Source organism: Colletotrichum fructicola (genome assembly GCF_000319635.2).
Source record: "Colletotrichum fructicola Nara gc5 chromosome Unknown KSG_Nara_v1_contig06, whole genome shotgun sequence".
NCBI classification, from domain to species: domain Eukaryota; kingdom Fungi; phylum Ascomycota; class Sordariomycetes; order Glomerellales; family Glomerellaceae; genus Colletotrichum; species Colletotrichum fructicola.
In genome coordinates, this window is record NW_027094056.1 from 4,552,402 (window position 1) to 4,577,065 (window position 24,664).

The following is a 24,664-nucleotide window of genomic DNA, read 5'->3' on the forward strand; positions in this document are numbered from 1 at the left end:
GGTGCCATCTCGTTGCGTCCAATCAGCTCCGCCCGGGGCAGCAGCTCCCCGCTCCTTTCAAGCCACAGCAGCCGAAGTAAGCAGCGCGGGGTCAACTCTGTCCTCTTACAGCAGCAGCACTTCAAGTGTTCGCTTTCAGTTTCAGGGGTCCATCGAATCTCGGTGCATCAGCGTCCTCCTTCCTTCCAGAACCTCCATCGGCTCTGCTCCGACTCGGGACAGAACCCCACTATTATTTCCTTCGCGCTGCTCTCCCATTTGCTTCCATCCACTTTGTTTCGCAGCTGTCTTCTCGATTCCCGTTTTTTTGCTTCTGCTTCTTCCTCCCCTGCGCTGCCCGAGGCGTTCTCTCACGACCCCATTGCATCCTCCACGAACATTTACGACGTTACGGCTGTATTGACTGACTCTCCTTTTTTCTTTCCTCGCGGACATTGGCTCTCTACACATCGTACACCCCGGCATTTGTCCCGCGTCAACGACTTCCGTTTGATACCCCCCCTCTCCTCCCCCGACGCACACGTTGCGACAGCGAACACCTTCGAAATCCCTTCCAGCTACCAACCACTAGCACCATGGCGACCACACCTTCTGCTGCGGCCGAGACCTCGCGTCAATACGTCCCCCTCACCTGCCACGGCCACTCGCGACCCGTTCCTCATGTCTGCTTCTCTTCGCTGGAAAAGGAAGAGCAGTACTACATGATCTCCGCCTGCAAGGGTAAGCTTGCGACACACGACCCGGCTTTGCGATCGGCGCAATGCTAACCTTGTCGCAGACGGAAACCCTATGCTGCGCGATGGCCTCACTGGCGATTGGTAAGGCGAAGCACATCGACAGCGCGGTGGCATTGCTAACTGACTGGTAGGATCGGAACCTTCATCGGTCACAAGGGTGCCGTCTGGCAGGCCAGACTCAGTCCTGATGCCTCCAACGCTGCCACCGCCTCTGCTGACTTCACCGCGTAAGTTCTGTGCGACTTCTGACTTGCGAGCGATGGCTAACAATTCGTAGCAAGGTCTGGGACACCCACAGCGGTGAGGTCCTCTACACCCTCCAGCACAACCACATCGTCCGCGCCGTTGCCTACCCCCCCGACAACTCTGACCTGATCGCGACCGGAGGTATGGAGAAGAAGCTGCGCGTCTTTGACCTGAGCGACTTTGCTCCCAACCCGAACGACGCCGCCGGTCCTGTAACCGTCCAGGCCTCGGCCGGTTTCGAGATTGGCGAGGGCACCCACACCGGCTCAATCAAGTTCATCGCCTGGACTAAGGACCCTAACACGATCGTCACCGCTTCCGATAACACCCTCCGCTGGTTCGATCTTCCCACGCGCCAAGTCATTCGCCAGGAGGTTCTCGACGGCGAGATCAAGTCTTGCGAGCTGGTTTCTCTTGCTCCCGAAATCACCTCCCCCGGCGATATTGGCAGCGGTCTCCCAGTCCTGGCGGTTGCTGCCGGCAAGTCCGTCTACTTCTGGGGCGGCATCCAGGCCATGGATGAGCTCAAGCGCATGGAGCTGAAGCACGGCGTTGCTAGTGTTGGCCTCGATATCAAGGGACGCAAGTTTGTTGTTGGAGAGGAGCCTGGCACCTGGGCGCGTGTCTGCCGCTGGGACGATGGCACCGAGATTGGTGAGTCTTGCCGAGAAAGCACGATGGGCTCGTTACTAATAAGCCGCAGAAACCCTGAAGGGCCACCACGGTCCCATCTGGTCTATCGCCTTTGCCCCTGACAACAAGCTGTACGCGACCAGCTCCGAGGACGGCACGATCAAGCTGTGGAAGAACTGCGACGGCTTCTACGGCCTTTGGCGTGGCGGTGCCACCAACGCGGAGCGCACCGTGGACTAGAAGAGCACGGCCTCCAGCGTGGTGTCACGCAGCGATGCCAGTGATATCTATTCTCTCCCAAGCAGCCGAGTCTCGTCAGGCTCGCAATTCGACGGCTGCTCGCATTTGAGCAACAACTCCATCTCAGAGACTCCGGCGGCGGCCCACCAGCAGATGGGAAAGTTCCTAGCCTCCGTCACTGATGGTACCGGACAGGAGACTCAGTCGTATGCCCAGATCACCCGTCGCCGTTTGGCTCAGACCAACTAAGCAGATGTCGGGGGTTACGCGCAGGAGGGACTGAGATGTTCCACTTGCCGCAAGATCTCTCGTCGAGCTACCGTGTGCATGGATAGAATACATAAAACGTTTGAGTTATTAGAGCGAGCCATTGAGGATGACGGCTAGGGTAGATGGTTGCCACCAATGGCGATTGATACCAGAATACACATTACTAGACCTGAGAAGTCATTTGAGTCCAAAGTGCTCAACAGAATTCCTTTATCTCATCTACGCAAGTGTGAGGCTGCCTCGTGCGGAGTCTGTGCCTGAAGTGAACATTCACCCGTGCATTTCTGTTCGTCCTTTCAAATGGAGGAGCCTTCTCAATTGCCCAACAAAGAGGGTGAGTAAATCCCCCGACCCTCCAATGCAGCTGATGAGATGAAGCCCTCTCAGACAAGAGCTCAGTGTGCTTACTGCTTCTGCTAGCCATGACTCTGCCACCTTCATCCTTTCCATCGTTGCCTCAACCTCTTATCACTCCTGCTGCTGTCATCTCTAATGTCTCCAGATTTGTGGCCTCCATTGCTGTTGTCAAATCTGGGGTTAAACATCTCAAACATTGCTTCTCGCCGCGGAAGCACCGTCAAATGTAGCAATCAGATCACTTGCTTGCCTGTGAAGAAGGCACCCCGCCATGTCAGGCCTCGGGGCTTATGTTTTCAGAGCGTCAGTAATCCAGCTCCTCAATCTGCGTTGAATGCAGCCTCACCACAGGCAACAGCTCTGATGATCCGCGGGTGCTGTGAAGTGCGTAAAGTGCTGAAAGATCTGGTGAGGAAGATGGGGATGCTCGACGTCCGTTCTGGCAGGTTTGGAATCTTGGAAGTGGCCTTTTGGGGATAGGAAAATCCATTGGGATGTTTTGGTCGAGTTGTCGGAGTCCTATCTGCGGGCACTTGTGTCGATTTAAGCCGCCAGCCTCGGCTTGAAGGGCTAAACACACCTGACAAACTACTTAAACACACTGTGACAATGTGTCGGAGCGCAGAGTATTCTCAATTTGCTCGAGCTGTGCCGCAGTGAAGAGTGGTGAGATTGTTGGCATCGAACGTCAAAACGTAGATGAAATCCTAAGTCTCCCCGTCTGCGAGGTTCGCACGAGCGTATTCGGTCGTCGGAATGGCCGTTGTTGGGTGCAGCAAATTGGACATGGAGCTAAGCAGAACCACATCGAGTTACAACTCTCTCCGCGAAGGTTACGCAATACCAAATCAACTTCGAAGCCCGTTCTAAACCGGCGTTTCTTCCTCGTGAATGGGGCATTCTTCAACTGTGAGATAGGCTCCGGAGACTTTTACGCGAGCGTGGAAAAGAATAGCAGACTCGCCGAATCAGGGACTTGTCAGAGGCGCCTTAATCTCCACTGACAACTCTCGCTGCCGTTGAGGAGCCACAGCCGCAACCTTTTACGAGGCCTTCTCGCATGAATCCCATAGGGCTGGGCTACATACGTGTCTCAAGCAACTACACCATGGACGAATGACTGGAAGTTGGGCCAACGTCGGTCGGGTATCCAGATGCTCTGTTGGCTTGAGACCACCTTGCAATCAGGGTTGTTGCTATCTTACGAGCTGTGCTCTCCATTCCCGTGTGACTATTCTTTGGAAGTGAGGCTCGTAAACAGATTTCAAATGACATGTCGCCGACGGGGATCTTGGTCTTAGTTTCCCCCAGAAGGTACTTATCCCATCTGCCAAAACCTTCTGCACATTACGATTGGACGTTGGCGTATCAATTTGCCCCTTTCGAACCAGGATCGAAGCGACATCCACCAGAACCAGAACCCGAACGATGACCTCGAGGCCTATTGCAAGATGGATGGCAAGGCATGGGACATTGTGTACATACCGCTATCGCCTACCAGGGATCCTGCTAAATCAGCAGAGGGCTTCCCTGCGCCTTGAGTTAACCCTCCGTGGTCCACCGATGCTCCAAGTTTGAGAGTTCAGCATCGTCAAGGAATATTTGAGAAGTAATACGCTGTCACTGGTGCAAAGCTCGTGACGGCTGGCCTTGTTTGCTTCTGGTCCCGCGATGTCCGTTGATTATTGTTGCCATGTATTTTCAAGAGTCTTGGCTTGGCCCGGTCGAAAAGGGGCGAGCGGCGGCAGCAGTTGTGGCGGGCACTTCTCCGGTAGTTCTGCTGAAGACACTGGTTTCAGCGTCCCGCCGCAGTGGCTTTAGCTTGCTGGCACTGTTGCAGGTGTTACACACGCTGGGCTGTTAGGCCTTTTGCTAAGGTAAACTCGACGAGGGAGGTAGGAAGCAGGTAGGAGGCAGGTGCGACTCGGGGATCACGCGAACCACTTCGACGGCGGGAGGATGCCCAGGCGGCCCTCAACAAAAACAAATGAATGCAAAGCTCAGCATGCCCGAGAAAGAGGGATTCGGCATCCGAAATCCGGGTCCAAAGTCACTCCCGTCTGACCGAGAGCGCGCGCTGGCAGGAGGGCAGGTGGGTGGGCAGTTGCGCGACTGTAAGGCGCCTGCCTCGTCGCGCGCAAGCACTCGTTGCCGATGCTCAGCTGGCTCCGATCAGACTGCCGCGAGGTTGAAGGAAATCATCAAGTCTTTGGCCAAGGACCTGGCAGAACAGAGAATGAAGGAGTCGTGGATCGAGGAATCCAACAAACGTCGCTGCTTACTCGGCAAGCTTGCCTACGACGCTCCAACCTGGAAAGGCACGTATGGGAAACACAACCTCGAGGCCTACAAACCTCTTCGCAAGGCACAGGGTACCATTTTACTGGGCATCAAAACCGGCATCAACGGCCTGAACAAACCACTGTTCGACATGCACGTAAGTCTTTCTGCGTTCCTTTGTCTGCCACTCTTTCACCCGACTCTCCGGAATCCAAACATCGTCGTTTTGATCTTCTTTCCATCTCTGGGGTGCCCGAATTCCTATGCCTGTTGTGTGAGGACACCTAGCATTTCAGCATTGTCTCCAATGCCCACTTGCTTGAGATGGGCTCGGCTGTCCAAGTTGGCTCAGCTGCCCGTCCTTGTCACGCAATGGCTTCATCGGACGCTCAAATGATCTCTCTACCTGCCCCATCCCCTCTCGCCCTTTCCAGGGGTCATCTTCACTCGCCAAATCCTACCTTCCCTTGGGAGTCTCTCTGTTGTGCCCCGCACCCGACCCCCAGCCCTCCAGGGAGAGGACCTTTTCCACCTGTCTTCTTTTTTCATCTCCAACCTGTCCCATTGCACACACTCAGTCACCAGGTATCATCTTCGATGCTGACTGCTGCTGCCACATAGCGGAAAGAAACTTTCATGTGTCCTTGTGGGGAGCACGCCCACACCGTAGAGCACCTGTTCATCCACTGCAAACTATTGGACAGACCCCGCGAACATCTTCGCAGGGCCGTGGGTGGCCGTCTGCATTTCCAAGCGCTGCTTGAATGTTACCCGGAACTCGCTGCCAACTTTGCCATCCATTACTTTGGTCTGGAACAATTCAAATGGACTGCGAAGCACATGCCCAACCCACAATTTCCCGACCTGCGCGCAGACAACCGCCTGGCCTTGAGGGACGGCCGCAGACCATCGCCCGGGGCTACTACGTAACTGGACCTCGCGGGTACATCTAGATTAGCCTCAATTCAAACTCTGTTTACCTTTAGGGCCGCTGGCCTTGTATTGTGAAATTCGACTGGTATTGACTGCGAAAGCCAGACTGGTCCCCTCGCCCTCTGCTAACGACCTTCGGGTCACGTGACTGTAGGTACTCTTCCCCTTTCTTTTCTTCGACCTTGTCCTCGTCACATTGCTTTGCTAACTGTGCCATGCGAATGGCAAGGTAGTTCAGACTTAGACATCTTGTGAGTTCATGTCCCATTCTCCGGAGAACGCAGGGTCCGATTGCCCGGGCATCTAACCACCAGATCTTCCTGAAGCTTCGCCTCCACGCTCCTCCGTCAGTCAGCACGTTTGCCCATCCCCCTCGTTGACGAGCCCTGCTGACTTCCGTTCATGTCCATCAGGACTTCGAACATCACAACGAGCCGTAAGTGCTACCCTTTGGCTGCGTCCCTTTGCATCTCCGCTGACCAACGCAGAAGTCAACCGTCTTCCTCCAGCCGCCTCCATCTCCGTCAGTCTCCTCCATCTCTCGTCAGTCTCCTCCATCTTTCGTCGATCAACAACCATCTTCCCCCGTCATCCTCGCAACGCGGGCTCCATTTCCTTTTGTTGCCCTCTGCTGTCGGGACTGACTGGTGTTTCCACCAGAAGGCTCCTCCGAGCCGCACCCGCCCTTCGTCAGTCAGCCCAACCCAGCCCGGGAATTCCCCCGATCCATCATCTGTGCTTTTCGTACCTCATATGTTCCGTTTTTCTCTCTTGCAGTCGCTGACTGGGTTTTCAAACAGACGCCATATTCGATCCGCGCCCGTCTTCCGTCAGTCAGTCCTTCCTCCGGTCTCATCCTCCCCACCTTCCGTACCTCTTCCATGCATCATCTCTTCCATGCATCATCTCTTCCATGCATCATCTCTTCCATGCATCATCTCTTCCATGCATCATCGCTTCCGTTCTTCGTCTTTCCTTTTGTCATCTCTTGCCAAGGCTGACTGTCTTCTGCCCAGAAGTCTCCTCCGCCGTTCGGACGTCTGCGCCGTGAGTAAGTACCCCCATCTTTTCAACACGTCCATCTGTTCTGACTGGCCGACAGGCTCCGCCAGGCGCGCGGGCCCCGAGGCCTCCGTGCCGTCGCGCCGTTGTCAGTGAAGATGGTTCTCGTGTTGGCATGATGGCTTTGGACTAACTCGTCCAAGCAGACAACGTCTTCCGCCCTGCCGCGCAGTCTCGACGTGGGTCAGCCTCCCTCTTCGACTCGTCGATGGGGTTTTGTATGTTGACTGACTCGCCCAGGAAGAGCCCTGCTGCCGTCAGCCATACTCTCGACATGTATGTGATCAACACCCCAAGACGAGACCGTTGCGCTCAGCTAACTGGTGCTGGAGCAGATTCGCCCTTCCCGACTTACCGACGTTCGTAAGCTGATGTCGCCTTGGAGCTGGGACGCTTCAGCTAATGCTCTCAGAAGCCCTCAGGCCGCCTTAGCCATCTTGAGGAAGTCCGTGAGGTATTCACAGGCATCAGGATCGTTATCGGTAGCCTCGACCATCCCCACATCGACCTCGAGGCTGTGTAACTTCAATATCTCGCACTTGTCGGCCGTCTCGAGCAGGTACTTCCGGGTGAATTCGAGCAGAGGTGATTCATATTAGTCCCTCTTTCATATACTGTATACTGAAGCTTTACTTTAGTCTTCTTGTCGGTGTAGAGAAGGTCGCCGTACTCGGAGCCCTTGATTTCGTTCGCTTTGGTCTCGCGGATCAAGTCGTCCAGGGCAGCCTTGCTCAGCCTGCGCGCAGGCATGATGAGGGGGAAAGACATCGTGTAGGTAAGTTTTCAATCCCACTTGTCTGGTATTTTACTAACCTGTCTGTCCCTAGGGTCGTCGCGCGTATAGGAGGGTGTGAGGAACAGGCTCGAGGCCTCGTTCGAAGCAGGTAGCCCTCTGGTCCCCACTCCGTTTATTCCTGTCTAATCAGGTTTTGCAGCGGTCGAGTTCTTATGCCATGGCCACGAGAACCCTTTTGGCCACGGTAGGTGCGCTACTCACTCCCATGAGTTTGAGTTTCCAGAATCAGGCTGACTCGCAACATTAGCGAAGAGTCACACCGTTGAGTTTGCGCCCTCGAGTGTAGGTTCAAGCCATCGCCAGGCTCCAGCCGGTATGTCAATCCTCGTCTCATTTGCATCCCTCTGCGCCCCGTTTGCTTCACTTGATACCCTGGTCCTGACTTGGCAAGCGTTAGCTGCGAGTGCTGTCAGCGTTCCGGTACGTCTTTGCCTGATTTTCTTCCTGTTCCATTGCCTTTGCGCGTTCGTTTCATTCCCCAGTCTTCGTGACTAACCTAGCGTCCAGCGTTGCGGACGACGCCTTCGCGAGTATGTCTAGCCTTTCCGTTGCCTGTCTGACTTCGCTCTTCTGTACTTTGGTTCTCCTGCTTTCTTTTTCTTCCCCGGTTGTCATGGCTGATCCACCATCCACAGCGTCGCGAACGACGTTCTCGCGAGTACGTACAACTTCACCCTGTTTATCTGATTCTTTCCTCTGCGCATCAGCCTCTCCGCCTTGTTTCGTTTGCTTGCGTAACTAATACAGTCAGACGACAGCGTCGCGAACGACGCTCTCGCCAGTACGTTTTGCCGCTCCGCCGCCTGCCCGCCTGCCCTCTTCTGTACAGTAGGCCTATCCCCAACCCCCTCTAAACCATTCTAACGATAACGTTGCAGGCCGGGGATGAGTTAAGCCGAGCGTCAACGACCAGTTATACCGAGATTTGTTTGTTTGCTTTATCGAGATCGGGCACAGGTCAAAGTGCTGCTATTGGGTTTAAAGTACAGGGAAAAAAAAGTATAGAGTGAACTGCGATACCTACTTATACGGGTTGACCAGACTGCCAACATAAAAATGGGGTTTTTGGCGCCCCAAAACTTTGTTCGTCTCTCCTCGGTGATGTACGTTGTGTAGGTTCTGACCAAATTTCTTCTGGGGGTCTCGTCATCCACCTTGCAAGCCCCAAAGATGAGTCAGACGCGCCGCCCCGGCGTTATTTAAAACATGGCCTGCCACCCCTGTCTTCAATACCTTTTGGTCCTTCGTCAACGCTCGACCTTTCCTAGGTCAATAGTGCAACCCTGAATTGCACTGGCAGCGACATCTTCCCGACTATCCATCACTTCAAATCAACGTCATGCCCCATTTCTTCGACCTGCCCCGCGAGGTGCGGGATCTGATCTACGGCCAATACGTCATTTCCGACGGCGGTTATGTATTGGACTTCGAAAGTAACACCCTCAAATGTGCCAATGGCGACAGCATCGACCTTGCCTTCATGTTCACTTGCAAAGCTGTGGCAAATGAATTGAGAACCGTGCCGTTCTCTGCAAATACTCTCAACTTCTCCACGATATGCTCAGAGGAGTACCGCATGACCGCAGGCCGTTTCGATGATCTGGTCGCGCAAATACATGATCAGCTGGGAGAGAAGTTCTTCAGTATTTATCCCGACAATCTCAGCGTCCCGGACGATGTTTGGAGGGAGCTGGTGCAAGACCATCCAAAGTTTGCACCATATATCGAAAGGATAAAAGGCAGGACAACCTTATGGGTCCCAAATGATGAGGGCAAGCTGAGGCTACGAGACGCCTACCGAAATGTCAGTCCTGCTGGCTCCTGTGGAGAAACACCGTCTACTTTCCGCCAATTCTCTCGTGCCGCACTGTGTACAATTGTGGCACACAAAGACCGGTTCAGCAGCGAGCAATTCGAGGATTTTCAGACCGGAATGTTCGTCGTAGGAGAGAATGTCAAAAAGTATGGTGGACCGCCCCCAGTAAATCTTGAAGCCCTTGTCGAAGTGAACCCCGATCCCTGGGAAGTTCCGACTTCAAAAGGAGTTGAAGAAACGGCAGGTCGCATCAAAAATGATGACCGAGAATTGAAAAGGAAACGGCTGAGGGACTTGGATCAAGTTCTATTTGGTCCGCGTATGCTCGATACGAGCCTGATCAAGTATCACTATTCAGCTGCAGCTGCAGCCATACGATTCTTCAGGTCTGTATCAAAGGATACCCGGCTCGGGATCAGAAATGTTCTCCTCAAGGAAGAACGTTTAGCAGTCGCGTTTCCTGAATGCCATGGCCTTGGACTCATTCCATTTTGCCTGGAGAACCCGCAGCTTCGTGTGGAGCGACGCGTCAACATGTGGAGAGCTGTCTTTCCAACTACACTTATGGATCTACATGAAAGACGCTTATTGTACAAGCCCACAGACAGAACATTCCTTCAACCGATGGACGTTTCCTCCCAAGTAGCGATTTGGGTCCAGGAAGCCTTGGAACTTGAACATGCTGGAATGCCACAAGGTTCATTCACTCTTGTCTTCGATGGTGACTCGTCGTGTTCGGAGATCTTCAAAGACATAGTTCAGCGAGACGCGGCCTGGCAGCAAGCAATCGACATATGCCTGGACCGAAGCATTCTTCCGCCGCTGCGCTGGGACGTAAGGCGAAGAGACGCAAGGCATGAGAAACGTGGCAGGCGGGAGGATCGGACCGAAGTTTTCAGAGAATCAGACAATGCCTGGTACGTGCGCGAGGGGTTTCCAAAAGCGATAAACGATATCGTAGCTGGGAAGTCCATCATCAAGTGCAACTTCTGGGTGGGTGATGTATGGGATGCCGAACGACTGGCAGAGGAGAACAAGGAGTGGAGCATGCAGCAATGGAAAACGGCGTGGTATAATCAACTCACAACGAGACACTTCGAGCCTGATCCGCCCTCTCCTGGGTGGGTACAGCTGCTGTGCGATGACATGTTTGAGACGGGGTTGCCTAGTACAGAATGAGGGCAGATAGGATTCTGGTGCTGTAAACGCTGAGTTGACAGCAAGCACGAAGTCAAAAGGAAATACAGCTGGTTATGTAAATGTGGAAATGATTGACTTTATGATGTGCGTGCTTTCTACCTTCGGAGCATGAGGGTAAAGATTGGGGTAACCTGGTCTATTTCAGCTCCTTGTGTTTGGTGCGCAATCGAGGAAGACCGTTTTCCTACATACAACAACGCTTTAGGATACTTGTCCTTCTTTTCTAAAATATTCAACCATGGTAAAGCACGCATTGGCATTTGATGCAATCATACTTCCCCAAGGATGCTGACTATAGTCTTTTTGAGAACACTATTATCCCATCTGTATGCTTGTATTGCTGCAATGTCAGGCCCAGACGTTTGATTTGCAGAAGTAGGAAGATCAGAGTGCAATTTCTTAGAGCGATATCATGTCAGACGGCTGCTGAGAGAATATTGACAACTTCCTACAGTGGTTTTGATTTACGTAGAGCGGTCCGACTACCAATATCACCCAATTCTCGTCGCCCCGACGCCGATTCTTATGGAATTCCTTAACCCCAAGATTTCGTAGCAGACTGTCCTTCTGCAACCGTTTGGTCCGCTACATCAACATTACCGGAAGCGTCTAATTTAGTTGGGGTCTTTCCCCCAAGTTATTAAAACTCCAGGCCGAGGTTTGCTAGCCTGTTTTGCCTGGAAGCTAAGGGTGACACCAGGTAACCGATATGGAACAGATTGTTTCCAGAAGATAACAAAATAGCCAATTTATGAGCGAAAGTCAGGATTGACTCTCAATTTTAATGTTCGGTCCCAAAACGAAGAGCATGACAGCCCTGGAGTGCTGTTTGAGAACATCTCCTATGGACGGCAACAAAGATACCACGTGAAATTACAAACGGCCGGAGAACTACTTTCTCTCATGATCCAGTCTTCATGGGAATTTTTGGAACTCATCTCTGAGCACCCTGTTATCTTGGGTTGATGACGGCGGTACCACTAGTAGTAAACATGATGATAGACAAATTCCCCCGAGCACATCTCAAAATGTCTCTGGGAGGGCCGCTCGCGATGAGACTGATAATCCAGCGGGCTTCGGAGAGCACAAGAATAGCTAGCGCAACGTGTCTTCTGGCAAGATGATGCTTTAATTATTGCAAATGCTGATGTACCGGACGCGAGAATCCTGGGTAGGTAGTATGGGTAAAGGAGAGCAAATAGACTGGACCTGGGGTCTTGATGTGACCAACCTCACACGGAAACAGGCACGATGCAAAATATCAGACTCCCTACGGTGGTAGCAGCAGCATAGCGTCGCCAGATACATATGATGTACTCAAAAGTTTGTGCTAGTTCAACTCCATTAGGCTTTGTTTGGCCAACATCACAGAATTCTTATTTGAAGCCACGGACGGATTTATACATTTCCAGATGTACCTATAATATACAAAGAAGTTTACACAATGTTGCATCGGCCGATGCCCAACTTAACAGTTAGTCTGGATGCCATGGGCGTACATGGCGAAGGAGTCAGCGTTGTTCAGAGCCTGCGAGGTGCTGAGGCCGTCAACGCATCCCTCATAGCCGTAGCACACGTCGTCAGTGCCGGCGACCTCGGACAAGTGGGTGGACTCGTGGACCAGGACGTAGGGCTGGTCGGCTCCGTGGCAGGTGCTGGTGGAGGCGGGGAACTGGAACCAGTAGTCGCAGACGACGATGTACCCGTCGGTGCCGGGCTGGGCGTAGGCAACGACGCCGTCGCTGCAGAAGTTGCCGACGTCAGTGCAGTGCAGACCGGCTCCGCTCGACGTGCTGCCGAGAAGGGTGGCGGCCTTGCCGAAGACGCTGGCGACGGTGCTCTTGGTGCTCGAGGAGGAGGAGCCGAAGTACTGCTCGACGCGGGTGCCGGCAGTCGCGGCGGTCTGGGCCGCGGTGGCGTAGCTCTTGGCCTTGGAGAGGGCGGCCGTGACGGCGGTCTTCTTGGAGCCGGTGCAGTCGCTCTGAATGGTCACGCGCTTCTCAGCGAGACTCTGGTGGAAGGCGGCGTGGACGGAGGCGGCCTGGACACCGTCGACCTTGGCCTGCAGAACGCCGGAGTCGAAAACGACCTGACCGACGATCTTGTTGCTGCCCTCCTCAGCGTAGCGAAGGGAGCCTGTGCTGGAGATGTTGTAGTCGCCACCGCTGCTCAGGTCGTGGACCTGGGCGGCGTCCCACTGGACCTGGACGACCTCGCCGGCAGCGATGGTGCGGAAGGCGGTGTCGGGGAGGTCAGCATCGTGGACGTAGACGCGGACGCCGGTGAAGGCAACCTTGTTTACTGTTGACGTTGTTAGATCATGTTCGTTCAATGTTCTCTATTAGTGCTAGGTTCACGTACCGCCATCTGCCGAGGCCGTGGAAAACTGGGCCTTTTCAACGGGGGATCCGTCAAGGATCGAACCAGCCTTGAGCACCCTCAGGGGCGTGGTGCCGGTGTTGGTAATGCTGGCCTTCAATTCGCTGTTGCCGACCTGCTCGATCTTGACATCGAGGGGCCCAGCCCGCTTGCCAAGGTTGATTGCGGCGCCGTTGGCGAGGGCCGCAAGGCAGGAGATGACGGTGGCGGCCTTCATTGTGAATAAGGAATGAGGAAAAAGAACGAACGGAGTTGGAGAGAAAGAATGGAAATCGTTGATGGGTTCACAACATAAGCTATGTTTGAGGATCAGCGGGACAGCAGAGCTTTATGGCTGCGTCTTTCACGGGGAGACTCATGTTACGATGGCAATCTTCGCCTATAATACGAGCAATATTTTGCGTAACGGAGAAGAAAAATCAAGGACCCAGATCGAGGCCAAGCCCATTTCCGCCACGGAGAATTAACGCGTTGGTTGGAATGCGGGTGTGCAGCCAAGACGTTCCGATAGCCTCAAACTCTAGAGAAGACAGGACACCGGCAGCCGTGGGCCAAACAGAAGCCGGACTGGCCCCATGGCGGGCCCAGTTGCGGAGACCACGGCACTCTAGTTGAGGCTATTCCTCCCTCGCTTGCTTGCAAGATGGAGCGGTCATCGTGAATAGTTGCCCCCTGAGTGTGGTGATCAGCACGAGATATGGGGTCGCAGGTGCCAGGCTCGGAGTTTAGAATAAATAGAGTAGTGGGCCGTTTCGGCGCCTGGTTCGCTGTTTATTTTCACGATCGCTCAACACCAACCAGAAAGCCGCGCTTCAGCCTTGGCAGCCTTGGCAGCGCGACGTTTTGATTAAGGACGGGTTCTGGACGGTCCCATTTCCAGCATTAGCTAATCTCGGCAGCGCACTCCGTATACGTAACCTCCTCCGGCCCCCCGCACCACGCTCCGTCCGCTTTAATATTCAGCAAACCTCCGGTGCCTAACCAAGCTTGCCACCTGCCTAAAACAGCTTCAGGGCTGGCGTCGATCCATTCAGGAGTTGCGGCCTGTTCAGTAACCATACACACGTGCGCCAGAAAACGCCTCGTATTCCCCTTCGATACGAGCATCGCCAGCTGCCGTTGTTCTGCCGGCAAACACCAGTACCAAGGCACACACCGTCGCTATTGCAAACTCGATCACTGAAGACGAACTTTTCGCTGCCTGTTTGTTCAGCAATCAGCCCAGCAATCCAGTTCATCGAGGCTCAAGTCATCGTACATGATCCCTCAGCGCCGCAACCACAGACCCCTCACCTTCCCGGTCGCCGTGATATTCGGCGCCGTCATTCTTCTCACGCTCTATTTCCATTCCCCGATTGAGACTCTGACAATGGCCGACTCGTCGTCCTTCCTCAGCAACCTGGAAGTGAGCGTGTCTCAATCTGCCTCGTCTCCACCCAGCGTGAAGGTATCCGTCAAAAACACACATCCTGACACTCCCGTGACGATCATCAAATGGAACTCCCCTCTTGACCCAATCGTCCTCGGCCTGGGCCAGGTATCCGTCACTCCGGCTGGTGCCTCTGAGCCGATGCACATCGCTGCGATCAAGGTCGGGCGTAAGATGCCACCCGGCCCTGAGTCGTTGGTGACCCTGAAGCCGGGCGAAAGCGCCGAGAACGTGGTCGAGCTGCGCGAGCCCAGGGTGCCAGAGGATGTGTGGAAGGCGGGCAAGGCAAAGGTTTCTTTGAAGGGAAGATGGATGGCGGTATGGCCTGGGTTGACCACGGAGGAGCTGTTGCAGAAGCCCGAAAAGCTGCAGTCTATTGGTGCTGGGCCGGAATCATTGCAGGGAGATTGGGAGACTGAGACTATTGAAGTTGGAAATTGAAGGGCTGACTCTTTTGGAAATGCCTGACTCGAGGTTGCCGGGGCTGTTGTGATCTTCCGGGGTGGGGAGCAGAGGGATGGTTCCACCAGGGCTTCACAACAACCGCGACGTTGAGAGACTGATCAACGAAGTCGAAGTCAGATGTGGGTTTTCAAAAGTTCAGCAATATTTATATTCATCGAAGGCCTTTCCCGTTACACGCAGACACGGAAGTGTTGAACTCCCTTGTGCCAAAACGCAACTATGTGTTAACTTCCATCTATTATCTCGGCACGCTGCAATTTCTAATTTTGACGTGTAACAATATGGGACTACTCATGTCATTGAGGCTCCGGAGTTCAGCTTCGTCTTGAAAATCTATTCATAACATGGTGAGGTATTATCAATAGGTGCTGAGATTTCAATGCAGGCGTTCATAAGTCTTCGTGCCAGATAGAGTATCTCGACCAAAATACCTCATCTGGTTTCTCTCGGATACGTCTGCCGATCAAATGCGACCCTACTGCATTGAAGAGCTTCCAGAAAAGATCCGCCGTCTTCCTAGATTTACTCGCGCCCGTCTCAAGACGCAGCTCCAATTAGCCAAAGTAACGCATGCACCTGCGCCAATCACAGAACACACGTTGCATCCGTTGAAAGATGGAATGAGTCCCATTCAAACCGAGGTTTCCTTCTTTACAGGATCGGATGACATCAATGCTTTCACAATAACTGCCTGCTGTAATTAATGTGCACAACGCGCGAGCCCCTCATTTGGAGTCATTCCCGATTAGCAGAACCCCGCGTGCCGGAGTCCCCTCACCAAAATATTCCCCCAATTAGCTTCATTTCTATGCCAAGAACTATCTTGGCCCTCAGTAAGTTGTTCCCAATTAACCCGACCCGAAGAAGCACATCTCCGTCTAGACTACTCTGTGGTCGAGCAAACCCCATCAGACTATTTCTTTCAGTTGCTTATGTTAATCACCAATTGTCGTGTTTGAAGAGAATTCGATTGGAGATGCGTTACAGTCCTTTGGCGAACTCATTATCAATGCTCCTTCTTTTCCTGGTTTCGGCATGGCTCCGCCCGATCGCTGGAGCACCGCCGCCGCCTGACAGCCTTTGGCAGATCTCACCGCCTCTGAACTACAGCGACGTTCTCTACGCAGGATGGGAACAGATCCCCGTCCAGAAGGAGATCCAGATTTACAATGGAGTTGCTGAAAACCGAACCTACGCCCACCACCCGGAACTCTTCTCTATTGGCTCAAACGTTTTTCTCATCTACTCTTCAGCTCCGGTTGATGAGGATAGCATGGGACAGGATGTTTGGATATCAACATCCAACGACAGCGGTCTCACGTGGAGCCCAGGCAAGAGCTTGATGCCGGCCGCCTTGCTTCCTAACCAGACAGAAGCATACAATTGGAAGTACTGGTGCGATCGCGGGATCGCGCAGCGAGCATGGCAGGCTCTTACGTTTGTGCATCTCTCCGATGGATCGCTTTACGCGATAGGCCAGTCCGGCAGCCGCTGGTGTCCCGGGCGGTGGACGTCGGCTGGCCGCATTGCGGTTGAGATCTCGCTTGATGGAGAGCCTCTTCAGGACCCTTGCTGGATTGAGAAGAACGAGTGGACTGACTCGGAACGGTACGAGGAGACTGTTTACGGCACGGAATACGGCATGAAATACTGCACCCGCGCTTGCGAGATCAACTCAATACTTCGCAGGCCAGATGAGGCTCCTGCGTGGTCACCGTGGTTGTACAACAACGGCCTCTTCGCCGCTGACGGCATTCATCAGATGGAGGAGCAGACTTTTGCAGTGTGGCATGACGATGCAGACTCGCCAACGGGAGGTTACTGGCAGCGCCACTGGCGAGACATCACCACGGAAGCGAACAATACCCACTCCGTCTGGGTTGAGTACAACGACGACCCCGAAGGCGACGGCTGGTATCCAAAAGTGAAGAACAAGATGGGAAACAAGATTTACCAGACTAACATCCCGGACGCGAAGACCAAACAATTCCTCGGACAGCTAGCCACTGGGGACAGATTCCTTCTGTCGAACCCAAGGTACAACGCTGCCGACCCTCAGCGCCAGCCACTCACGCTTGCGTTGTCTCGAGGGAACGATCAAAGGTACAAGGCAATCAGAGTGTTGCGAACCAATGCGACGAGGGAGATTGTGCCAGATACGCGCGACGGGATTAAAAATCGGGCATTCGGGTTCAGCTATCCCACAGCAGTGCAGGTCGGGGATAAGCTGATTGTCGCATACAGCGAGAACAAGGAGAACATTTGGGTCAGCATTGTCGATGTCAGTGTGTTGCCGCAAGAAGAGCCCATCAGTTGATGAGAGGCAGTCCGGCTCTCGATGAAGGGCTTCAAAATTTGGACGAATAAGTGTGTTAGGAGTCGTCTTGCCGGACGACACTATGTTGAACCGCTCAAAGCCTCGGAAATAATATGGTGATCAGTAGCAGTGGTAGCTGTTGTAAAAAGCTCGGCCCCACCCCGACCGGCATCGGTCCGTGGGTCTGCGTCGGTGTAGACTTGCTTCTCATTATGAGAACTCGTCTATTTGGGCGGGATTCAATTGGAGTGGTATGTTTTGACAGCTGTGGGTGGATTTCAACTGCGGGATCCTCTCCTGTGTGATGACGTCGTGTTTTAGTGTGCAGCGTCGAGAGAGTTTAGTTAAGCTTAATGGTGCAAGCGGCCGTGGCGCCACTCCACGGGGATTCGGCCGGCGTTCCGCGGAATACATATCCCGGCCGTCATTGGTAATGGTGCGTCTCCACAACGCCGGACTGATGTCACGATATAACTTTCAGCCGGATACCCCGCCAGTTCATGCCACGACACGACACTTTCCAAGATAGCTTTTGTGACAATTATCCCTCCCTACCATCATGACTGGCCGACTACTCCTCACTGGTGCCACGGGCTTCGTGTTAGTTAATTTGCCTGACTTTGACGCACTCTCTGGGAAGATGGAGACTGATGCGTAGATCAGTGGTGGCACGGTGCTACATCAGCTTCTCAACTCTACTTACCCCGAGATCAAGAACTTGTCAATTACTGTCCTTGTTCGGAAACAAGAACAGGTTGATCTTCTCAAACAGAAGGGAATCAACGCAGTCCTCTTCAATGGCCTGGACGACTCTGAGCAGCTCAGAAAAGCGGCCAGCGAGCACGACTATGTCATCCACACTCCGAGTGGATTCCATACCGGCTCCGCCGTCGCGTTGATTGAGGGTCTCGGAGATAGAAAGAAACATACGGGCAAGGAAGTTTACTTCATCCAGGTAAGCCATTGGGCCAACGACCGCGATTGCCCGGACAAACAGACTCATTGCGTAGACATCGGGTACTTCCAACTTGGCGCAGCGCACTATCACCAAGACCCCTTCCGACGTACATGAATGGTCGGACAAAGAAGACGTGTTCTCGTTCGAGGAGCAGAAGGAAGCCGAAGAGGCTTACGGTCAGCGAACCACCGACATTGCAGTCGTCAAAACAGGTGAGCGCACGGGCGTTAAAACATACGTCATGATGCCTCCAACTATCTACGGCCGCGGCAAGGGATACTTCAACCAAGGTTCTATGCAGATCCCCAGTATCATTCGCGGCTCAATCAAAGCCGGCGTTCCGCTGTACGTTGGCGACGGGACCTGCCGGCTCGGACATGTCCACGTCACCGACCTTGCTCTTCTCTATGAGCTTGTCCTTAGCAAGATTTTGGCTGGGGATGATATCCCTTCTGGCCGGAAAGGAATCTACTTCTCCAATACCGGTAGCCACAACTGGCTTGATATTGCCAGAGGCGTTGGGAAGGCCGGGGTCAAGCTTGGTGCACTGAAGTCTGCTGAGCCCAAATCTGTGTCGTTGGAGGAGGCCTATACCACTGTTTTGCAAGCGCCCCCACAGGTTGTTGAGATGAACTATGCAGCCAAGTGAGTCAGCGATAAATCCCATAAAATGTGGGAAGAGGATAAATATTGACACGCCCTTGCAGTTCGGCAACCAAGCCAGTCCTCGCCATTGAGCTTGGTTGGAAGCCGCAGAAGACCGAGGAAGACTGGCAGGAATCTTTCGAAGAAGCCTTCCAGATGGTGCTGTGGGAGAAGAAACAGTAACTGTCTGACACTTATCGTATTGGACTTGGTATAAGAGTTTATATCTAGTTCTAATCTTAGATCCTACCAGTACTCCACCTCTGCTTGACCCAATCCGGGGTCAATGATGCTCGCACAGCCTTTCGCATAATCATGATCGTAATTCCCAATGCTTAGTACACATACAGGTTCGTTACCCCTCCGTTGGAAGAAGCGAGCATTTTGCGATTCTGCCTTTGAAGTGCGAAGCGCATTACCCATGCACACACCACAACACCAAGCGAGAACCCGATACTGGCCAGCATAGCCTTCAAGTACCTAGGCTCATCGGAGTCGGGCCACAGGTAAGGGGTATAAACACTGGCAAGGTTGCCAAAGGTGTTACACATGGCGATAGCGACTGCCTTCTTCTCGTCGGTCTGTCCCAATACCGACGCCGTCCATCCCAAAATAATGTTGTTTACGCCGTATGTCGCACCAACAAAGATCATAATTCCGACGTAGCGGACAGTAGTGTTAAGGGTGGCCACGCTCATTGCGAACCCAGCGCAAGCGATCAGCTTGCTCACAGTTGTGTGCCAGGTACGTTCGTTGAAGCGACCGGAGGAGTGCGAGACGAGAATACTAAGAATACCGGCAAGAATATACGGCGGGCACGTCAGCACCAGCGTAATTGTTGTGTTGTAGTTCAGAGTCTTGACGACACTGGGAAGGAAGTTCTTGAAGCCGTTCGCCGAGAGATGCATGTTATCCATGAGACAGAACACCCAGGTACGCCAATCGGAGCAGGCCTCGCGTAGTCCCTTCCAGACACTGGTTCCACCCTCGCGACGGTCGGTCGTATCGTCAAAGATGCGCTTGTGGGCCATTTGACGTTGCTCCTCGGTGAGCCATCTGGTCTTGAGAGGGGCGTCGGGGAGGAGGTAGAATGCCGCGATGGCAACGACGATAGAGACGGCACCTTGGATGATGAAGAGCCTAGTGAATGTTAGCACGGGAGATGACAAAAAGGAGGTTGCGAAGCTCACCATTGCCACCCAGCGAGATTGTGCTTTCCATCCAGCCCAGCAAAGACACCAGCGGCAATCAAGCCCGAGAAGGCGCTGGCCAGCATGTTGCCGGTGTAGAAAATTGCCATACGCGTGGCAATCTCTTTTCGCGTGTAGAACATACTGAGCATATACAGCGCGCCAGGGTAGAACTTCATGTTGTCAGTTAATGCTGTCCTCATGTAGCCAGCCACGGGATGTATGGACTTACGGGAGCCTCAGTAATTCCAAGCAAGAACCTGCAGGCAAGCATCGTCGAGTAGTCATGCGCCATGTACGTGAGCAGGGAGATGATCGACCACGCCAGCATGAACCCTATACACCTCGGTTAGGAATTCGCGTATCTCGTCGGAAACTTGGCATACATACCAGCCATGTACCAAGATGGTCGCACTCGGTTGAGAATCATGTTGGAGGGAACTTGGCCACACAGGTATCTACCGACATTTAGCTTAGTGTGTCTGCAACGCTGAGGACCTCCAACTTACCCGACGAATAGGATGGAAACGCAGGTGTTGTACTGAGTGCCCTTGAGGTTCAGGTCGTTCGAAAGAGAGTTCAGCTTGCCATTGATCATGGCATTGCGATCGAGGAAGTTCAAGCTGGAAAGCTTACTGTTAGTACGAGTCACTTCTCTGAAAGGGTGTGGTGACTTACAAGTACATCACCCAGAGAATGGGCTTCGCGAAGAGTTCAGTCAGTCTCTGTACCACGCGCAAATTATCTGCCAAGACATACCAAGATGTACCAATCAATCTTTTTGACCAAGGCGATCTCCTTGGGGTCGGTCTTGGTGTGTGCTCCAAACTCGTCGACCTTCGAGTTCTGGTTGGGCTTGTCGACGTCGCCAAGAGAGCCGGCGGTCAAAACGCGCTCCACTTGGCTGACGTCCGCCTTGCCCTCCTCTGATTTCCTTGGCGCAGCCATCTTGGTGTATGTGTGTCTCCGAAACGAGATTCAGGGCGTCCGTGGTCGTCTAACGCGGTCGAACAGCGGCCGAGTCGAGGTCTTGCGCTGGATGAACGAGAACCTGAGAGCCCAGAACGTCGCCAGAAGACCACTCCGTCTGTGCAGAACCGCCATATATACCGGAGCAAGCTTAAGACGAACACCTCTCCCCACGTCTCCGTAGGCTCCGCGTTAGCTCCGCTGAAGTCGTGATAAGGAGCCACATCTGCGTGGAGCCCCCCATGGGGGAAATGGGGTAGATGGGGCGCCGAGCTTTTCCGCTCGTGCGGGGTTTGGGGAAAGAGCAGCTAGCTGGCCGATTTAGACCCTGCGCTAGTATGGACATGGTAAAGGCCCTCGCAGGCAGTTGACAGGGAAGTGTCGTATCGGAAAAGAGCCATTTAACAAGGAGCCTTGCGACCTGAGTCTGGAATGGCAGGTGGTTTGCTTTTCCGTTTCATGGGGGGCCGTCACGAACGGGGGCGATGACGAGGCTCACCGCACGGAAAAGCACACACGCTCCTTCAGAGGCGGTGGGGGATCAGGTCAGACAAGTCATTCTTTTCCCAACGCGTTTGATTAATAATTGCGCTATGATTCCTGTTTCTTGGGCTCTCGCAAAGCCGATCTTGCCGAGGAAAAGCAATGCATCTGCATGCGGTTCAGTCAGAGTGCACAAATGCAACAGGAGACGCACTTGTACAGCTACCACGTGTAATTGTGGACCTAAATGCGGCGACTACTGCGCGTGTCTCAACAGTCGCTCTGCGTAGCGTCGCATGGAGCCGATAGGAAAACACAAGGGTGTGTGCGTGGTCCCCTGCGAAGACTCGGGAGGCTCCTGCCATGGGCCTGATGCGAACCCACAACACGGATAAACACATGAAGGTCTCTTCTTTACTTACGAATGCTAGATCTGGTTCGGAGATTGCGGGTTGGTGGAAAAGTACAACTTTAATCATAGGACGTTCCTTCTGAACCCTTTGTTGATATGTGCAGCTTCATTGCCACTTCATTAGTGCGGCTACGACCGGCAGCTGGAAGAAGCACCGACTGAGACTCTGCGCTGTAACTGTGCATCTTGACCAGTGCATGGCCGATAGCCGGATACCTTCCCAAAAGGGGGATGATCACTCAACAGCGATTGATATATGGCCCTACGTGATGATATCGGCCTCCTAGCGACTAGCCCCTCTCTAGAGGAAAATGCTACAGCCCTCAGCCAGGAGGTCACTCAGATCCTCAACTGGGGTACAGATAATAAGGTAGCATTTGACCCTGCTAAGTGCGAGGCGGTCCATTTTAGTAGGAAACATAAGCAGAGGAAGGACCTACTAGATATACAGGCAAAGGACCTGACTATAAAGGCCTCAACTAGACCTATACGATGGCTAGGGGTCTGGTTTGATAAGAAACTCACCTTCCGGCACCACGTCGATATAAAGGTGGCAGCAGCAAAGAAAGTGGCCCAGTTCCTGCGGCACTTATCCAACACCAAAGGGGGGCTCCCTGCCGCTGCTGCTCGCCAAGCTGTCATTGCCTGTGTCCTCCCAATAGCCCTATATGGAGCTGAGACCTGGTATGCAGGGTTAAAGAGACCAGCTAGGAACAGCAGCACTACTACTACTAGCAGTAGCGCTGATAACCAGATAGCTACAGTCAGCACAAGGCAAAAGGGCCTGGTTAAGAGGGTAGAGAAGGTTATAACAGTAGCAGCAAGGGCTATCCTACCTGTCTGGAGGACCACGCCAACCAGCAGCCTCCTCCGAGACTCTGGCCTGCCTACCGCAAAAGTAGCTCTCGAAGCAGTACGCCTACGCTTCGCTACACGCCTACAGAAGGTTGACCAACAGCACCCCCTAGTCCCAAGGCTTTCCCAGCTAGGGCGGCGGCAAACAAGGCTTCAAAGAACAGCAGCCCTCCTACCTAAGTGCCCAAGGCCGTTGCTCCTACAGCCACAGCACCTCTCAGGATCACAAGACCCTACAGCTGGCCAGGATAAAGAGAAAGCAGCTAAAGCGTTTCAGGACTGGATTAAGACTGTGCCAGACAACCATACAATTATCTACTCAGACGGCTCTAAAGCCCCTAATGGGGCTACAGGTTTCGGCTTCGTTATCTACCGCAGCAACAAACGGATAGCCCAAGGGTGCGGCCGCCTTAACATTGCAGAAGTGTTTGACGGCGAGGCAGAGGGGGCGAGGGCAGGGCTCCAAAGGGCCCTCCTTACTTCCCAAGGCCAGCCTATACATATCTGCATTGATAACACCAGCGTCATTCAGGGGATCCGAGGCATAGCTCCAGACTCCTCACAAGCGGCCTTCCTGGAGATCCAGGAGATAGCAAGGATACAGAACATACAGACCCATTGGTGCCCAGGGCACCAAGGGATAAAAGGAAACGAAGAGGCTGACAGCCTAGCTAAGGAGGGCACAACACTGCCAGCCCCAAGAGGCCTCCTAGCTACCCTATCAGGGATTAAGCGACTGGCCAAAGAACGCAAACAACACCAGCATAGGAAATGGTGGAAGCAAGAAGCACCCCCCCGTTATACCCAGCTGGGGCTTAAGGCCACCCTTGGCTGCCCTCCTGAACTAGCTCTACCAAGAGCTACCCTTCACTATCTCCTGGCAGCACGATCAGGCCACGGAGACTTTGAACAGTATCATCAACGCTTTAATCACACAGAGGCATTGCTCACCTGCTCCTGTGGGGAGGCTAAAGAGGCAGACCACCTGGTCTACTGCCGTAAGACCCTAGTGAGGAGGCAACGGTGGCCTATCCTCTACCCTTATAGCCGAAGGGAGCCTCTAGGACCTATAGGCTCCCTAGAGCGCTACTTTAAGGGTCTACTTATCGACTCTGAAGGCTTCCAGGCCTTCCTTGACGTGACAGACTTCTTCCAGAAGATCTGCCCGCGTTACTAAGAGATAGGACTTAACCTATCCTCTCAAAAACAACAGACTACCTATAGTCACCAGGACAGCAGATTGCTATAACGGAACTAGGGCACCAGTGGGAACTAGGGATGGATAGAACACATATTGGCCCTCGGGCAAGATCTGGAGGACGCTAGGAAGAGACGTGTACTACAGAGTATATAGCTAGAGCCTGCGGCCCTCCACGCCACATACCCTTCGGGAGGTCTGCCGCAAGGGCGGCTGCGCCCTTGCCGCCACGGCGTTAAATATCAAACAAACAAACAAACAAACAAAACAATATGGCCCTACGTGTCAATCAGAGCGGCCGAGAAGCAGACCTACTTTGCATAATGGCTTTTTCGCAGTTGGTTATCATTCAAAAGGCCAAAGGACTGATGGATGATTTGTGGAACTTTGTGATGATGCAAAAGTTCATGCTCCAAGACCACACATCAAATGCGAGATTTGAGCGCTGCATGGACATCCGGGAAAGGTGACTTGTTTATGACCATTGCGTCAATGTTACATCTAAAATGCTGGTTTGTGGCGCCAGCAAGTGGTTCAAGTCGATAGCTGAGAAATTCACAAGAAGGACAAGATGCGAGTACTGTGTGCCCGCGAAACTCAAGTTCGGTCTCTGATTGGGACATTTCCCGCTCGGCTGCGATGCCCTTCACGGAATCATTGTACCTTGATTAGTAGTATTCGAATTTGCCTTCCGGAAGTTCCATGATAGGTAGGATCTGAAGAATGCCGGTTCGCGCACAGTCATTCGCCTGTGACTTTGGCTTTATCAGGCCGCGGTTAACGTTACGAGCTGT

The 24,664-nt window shown here is 53.3% G+C and overlaps 8 protein-coding genes across 8 annotated transcripts; 6 read left to right on the plus strand and 2 right to left on the minus strand.

Annotated features, from left to right (window-relative positions):
- Positions 1-575: 575 nt before the first annotated feature.
- STRAP (Serine-threonine kinase receptor-associated protein) lies at positions 576-1,856 on the plus strand (the record flags this gene model as incomplete). The annotated part of the gene is made up of 5 exons (XM_032032563.1): positions 576-720; positions 779-818; positions 869-964; positions 1,015-1,637; positions 1,687-1,856. 5 exons carry the CDS (start codon positions 576-578, stop codon positions 1,854-1,856), a joined length of 1,074 nt encoding a protein of 357 aa, XP_031887818.1.
- Positions 1,857-4,488: 2,632 nt separating this feature from the next.
- Positions 4,489-5,693, plus strand: CGGC5_v011558 (uncharacterized protein; the record flags this gene model as incomplete). Its single annotated transcript, XM_032032562.1, has 2 exons — positions 4,489-4,920; positions 5,385-5,693. 2 exons carry the CDS (start codon positions 4,489-4,491, stop codon positions 5,691-5,693), a joined length of 741 nt encoding a protein of 246 aa, XP_031887817.1.
- A 405-nt stretch (positions 5,694-6,098) lies between these two features.
- Positions 6,099-8,448, plus strand: CGGC5_v011559 (uncharacterized protein; the record flags this gene model as incomplete). The annotated part of the gene is made up of 14 exons (XM_032032561.2): positions 6,099-6,132; positions 6,185-6,239; positions 6,713-6,747; positions 6,799-6,846; positions 6,905-6,941; positions 6,999-7,034; positions 7,094-7,121; positions 7,171-7,277; positions 7,479-7,529; positions 7,586-7,642; positions 7,694-7,738; positions 7,841-7,867; positions 8,306-8,377; positions 8,433-8,448. The coding sequence occupies 14 exons, from the start codon at positions 6,099-6,101 to the stop codon at positions 8,446-8,448; spliced, it is 648 nt and encodes a 215-aa protein (XP_031887812.2).
- A 3,590-nt stretch (positions 8,449-12,038) lies between these two features.
- CGGC5_v011560 (Neutral protease 2-like protein) lies at positions 12,039-13,166 on the minus strand (the record flags this gene model as incomplete). Its single annotated transcript, XM_032032556.1, has 2 exons — positions 12,039-12,871; positions 12,932-13,166. The coding sequence occupies 2 exons, from the start codon at positions 13,164-13,166 to the stop codon at positions 12,039-12,041; spliced, it is 1,068 nt and encodes a 355-aa protein (XP_031888039.1).
- A 1,041-nt stretch (positions 13,167-14,207) lies between these two features.
- CGGC5_v011561 (uncharacterized protein) lies at positions 14,208-14,819 on the plus strand (the record flags this gene model as incomplete). The annotated part of the gene is made up of 1 exon (XM_032032555.2): positions 14,208-14,819. One exon carries the CDS (start codon positions 14,208-14,210, stop codon positions 14,817-14,819), a length of 612 nt encoding a protein of 203 aa, XP_031888040.2.
- Positions 14,820-15,852: 1,033 nt separating this feature from the next.
- On the plus strand, positions 15,853-17,160 carry CGGC5_v011562 (uncharacterized protein; the record flags this gene model as incomplete). Its single annotated transcript, XM_032032554.1, has 1 exon — positions 15,853-17,160. One exon carries the CDS (start codon positions 15,853-15,855, stop codon positions 17,158-17,160), a length of 1,308 nt encoding a protein of 435 aa, XP_031888037.1.
- A 559-nt stretch (positions 17,161-17,719) lies between these two features.
- Positions 17,720-18,946, plus strand: CGGC5_v011563 (Uncharacterized protein; the record flags this gene model as incomplete). Its single annotated transcript, XM_032032553.1, has 4 exons — positions 17,720-17,760; positions 17,824-18,115; positions 18,171-18,763; positions 18,826-18,946. 4 exons carry the CDS (start codon positions 17,720-17,722, stop codon positions 18,944-18,946), a joined length of 1,047 nt encoding a protein of 348 aa, XP_031888038.1.
- A 152-nt stretch (positions 18,947-19,098) lies between these two features.
- Positions 19,099-20,901, minus strand: CGGC5_v011564 (putative transporter; the record flags this gene model as incomplete). Its single annotated transcript, XM_032032552.1, has 7 exons — positions 19,099-19,903; positions 19,954-20,126; positions 20,186-20,289; positions 20,344-20,411; positions 20,463-20,576; positions 20,632-20,654; positions 20,713-20,901. The coding sequence occupies 7 exons, from the start codon at positions 20,899-20,901 to the stop codon at positions 19,099-19,101; spliced, it is 1,476 nt and encodes a 491-aa protein (XP_031888035.1).
- Positions 20,902-24,664: the final 3,763 nt, after the last annotated feature.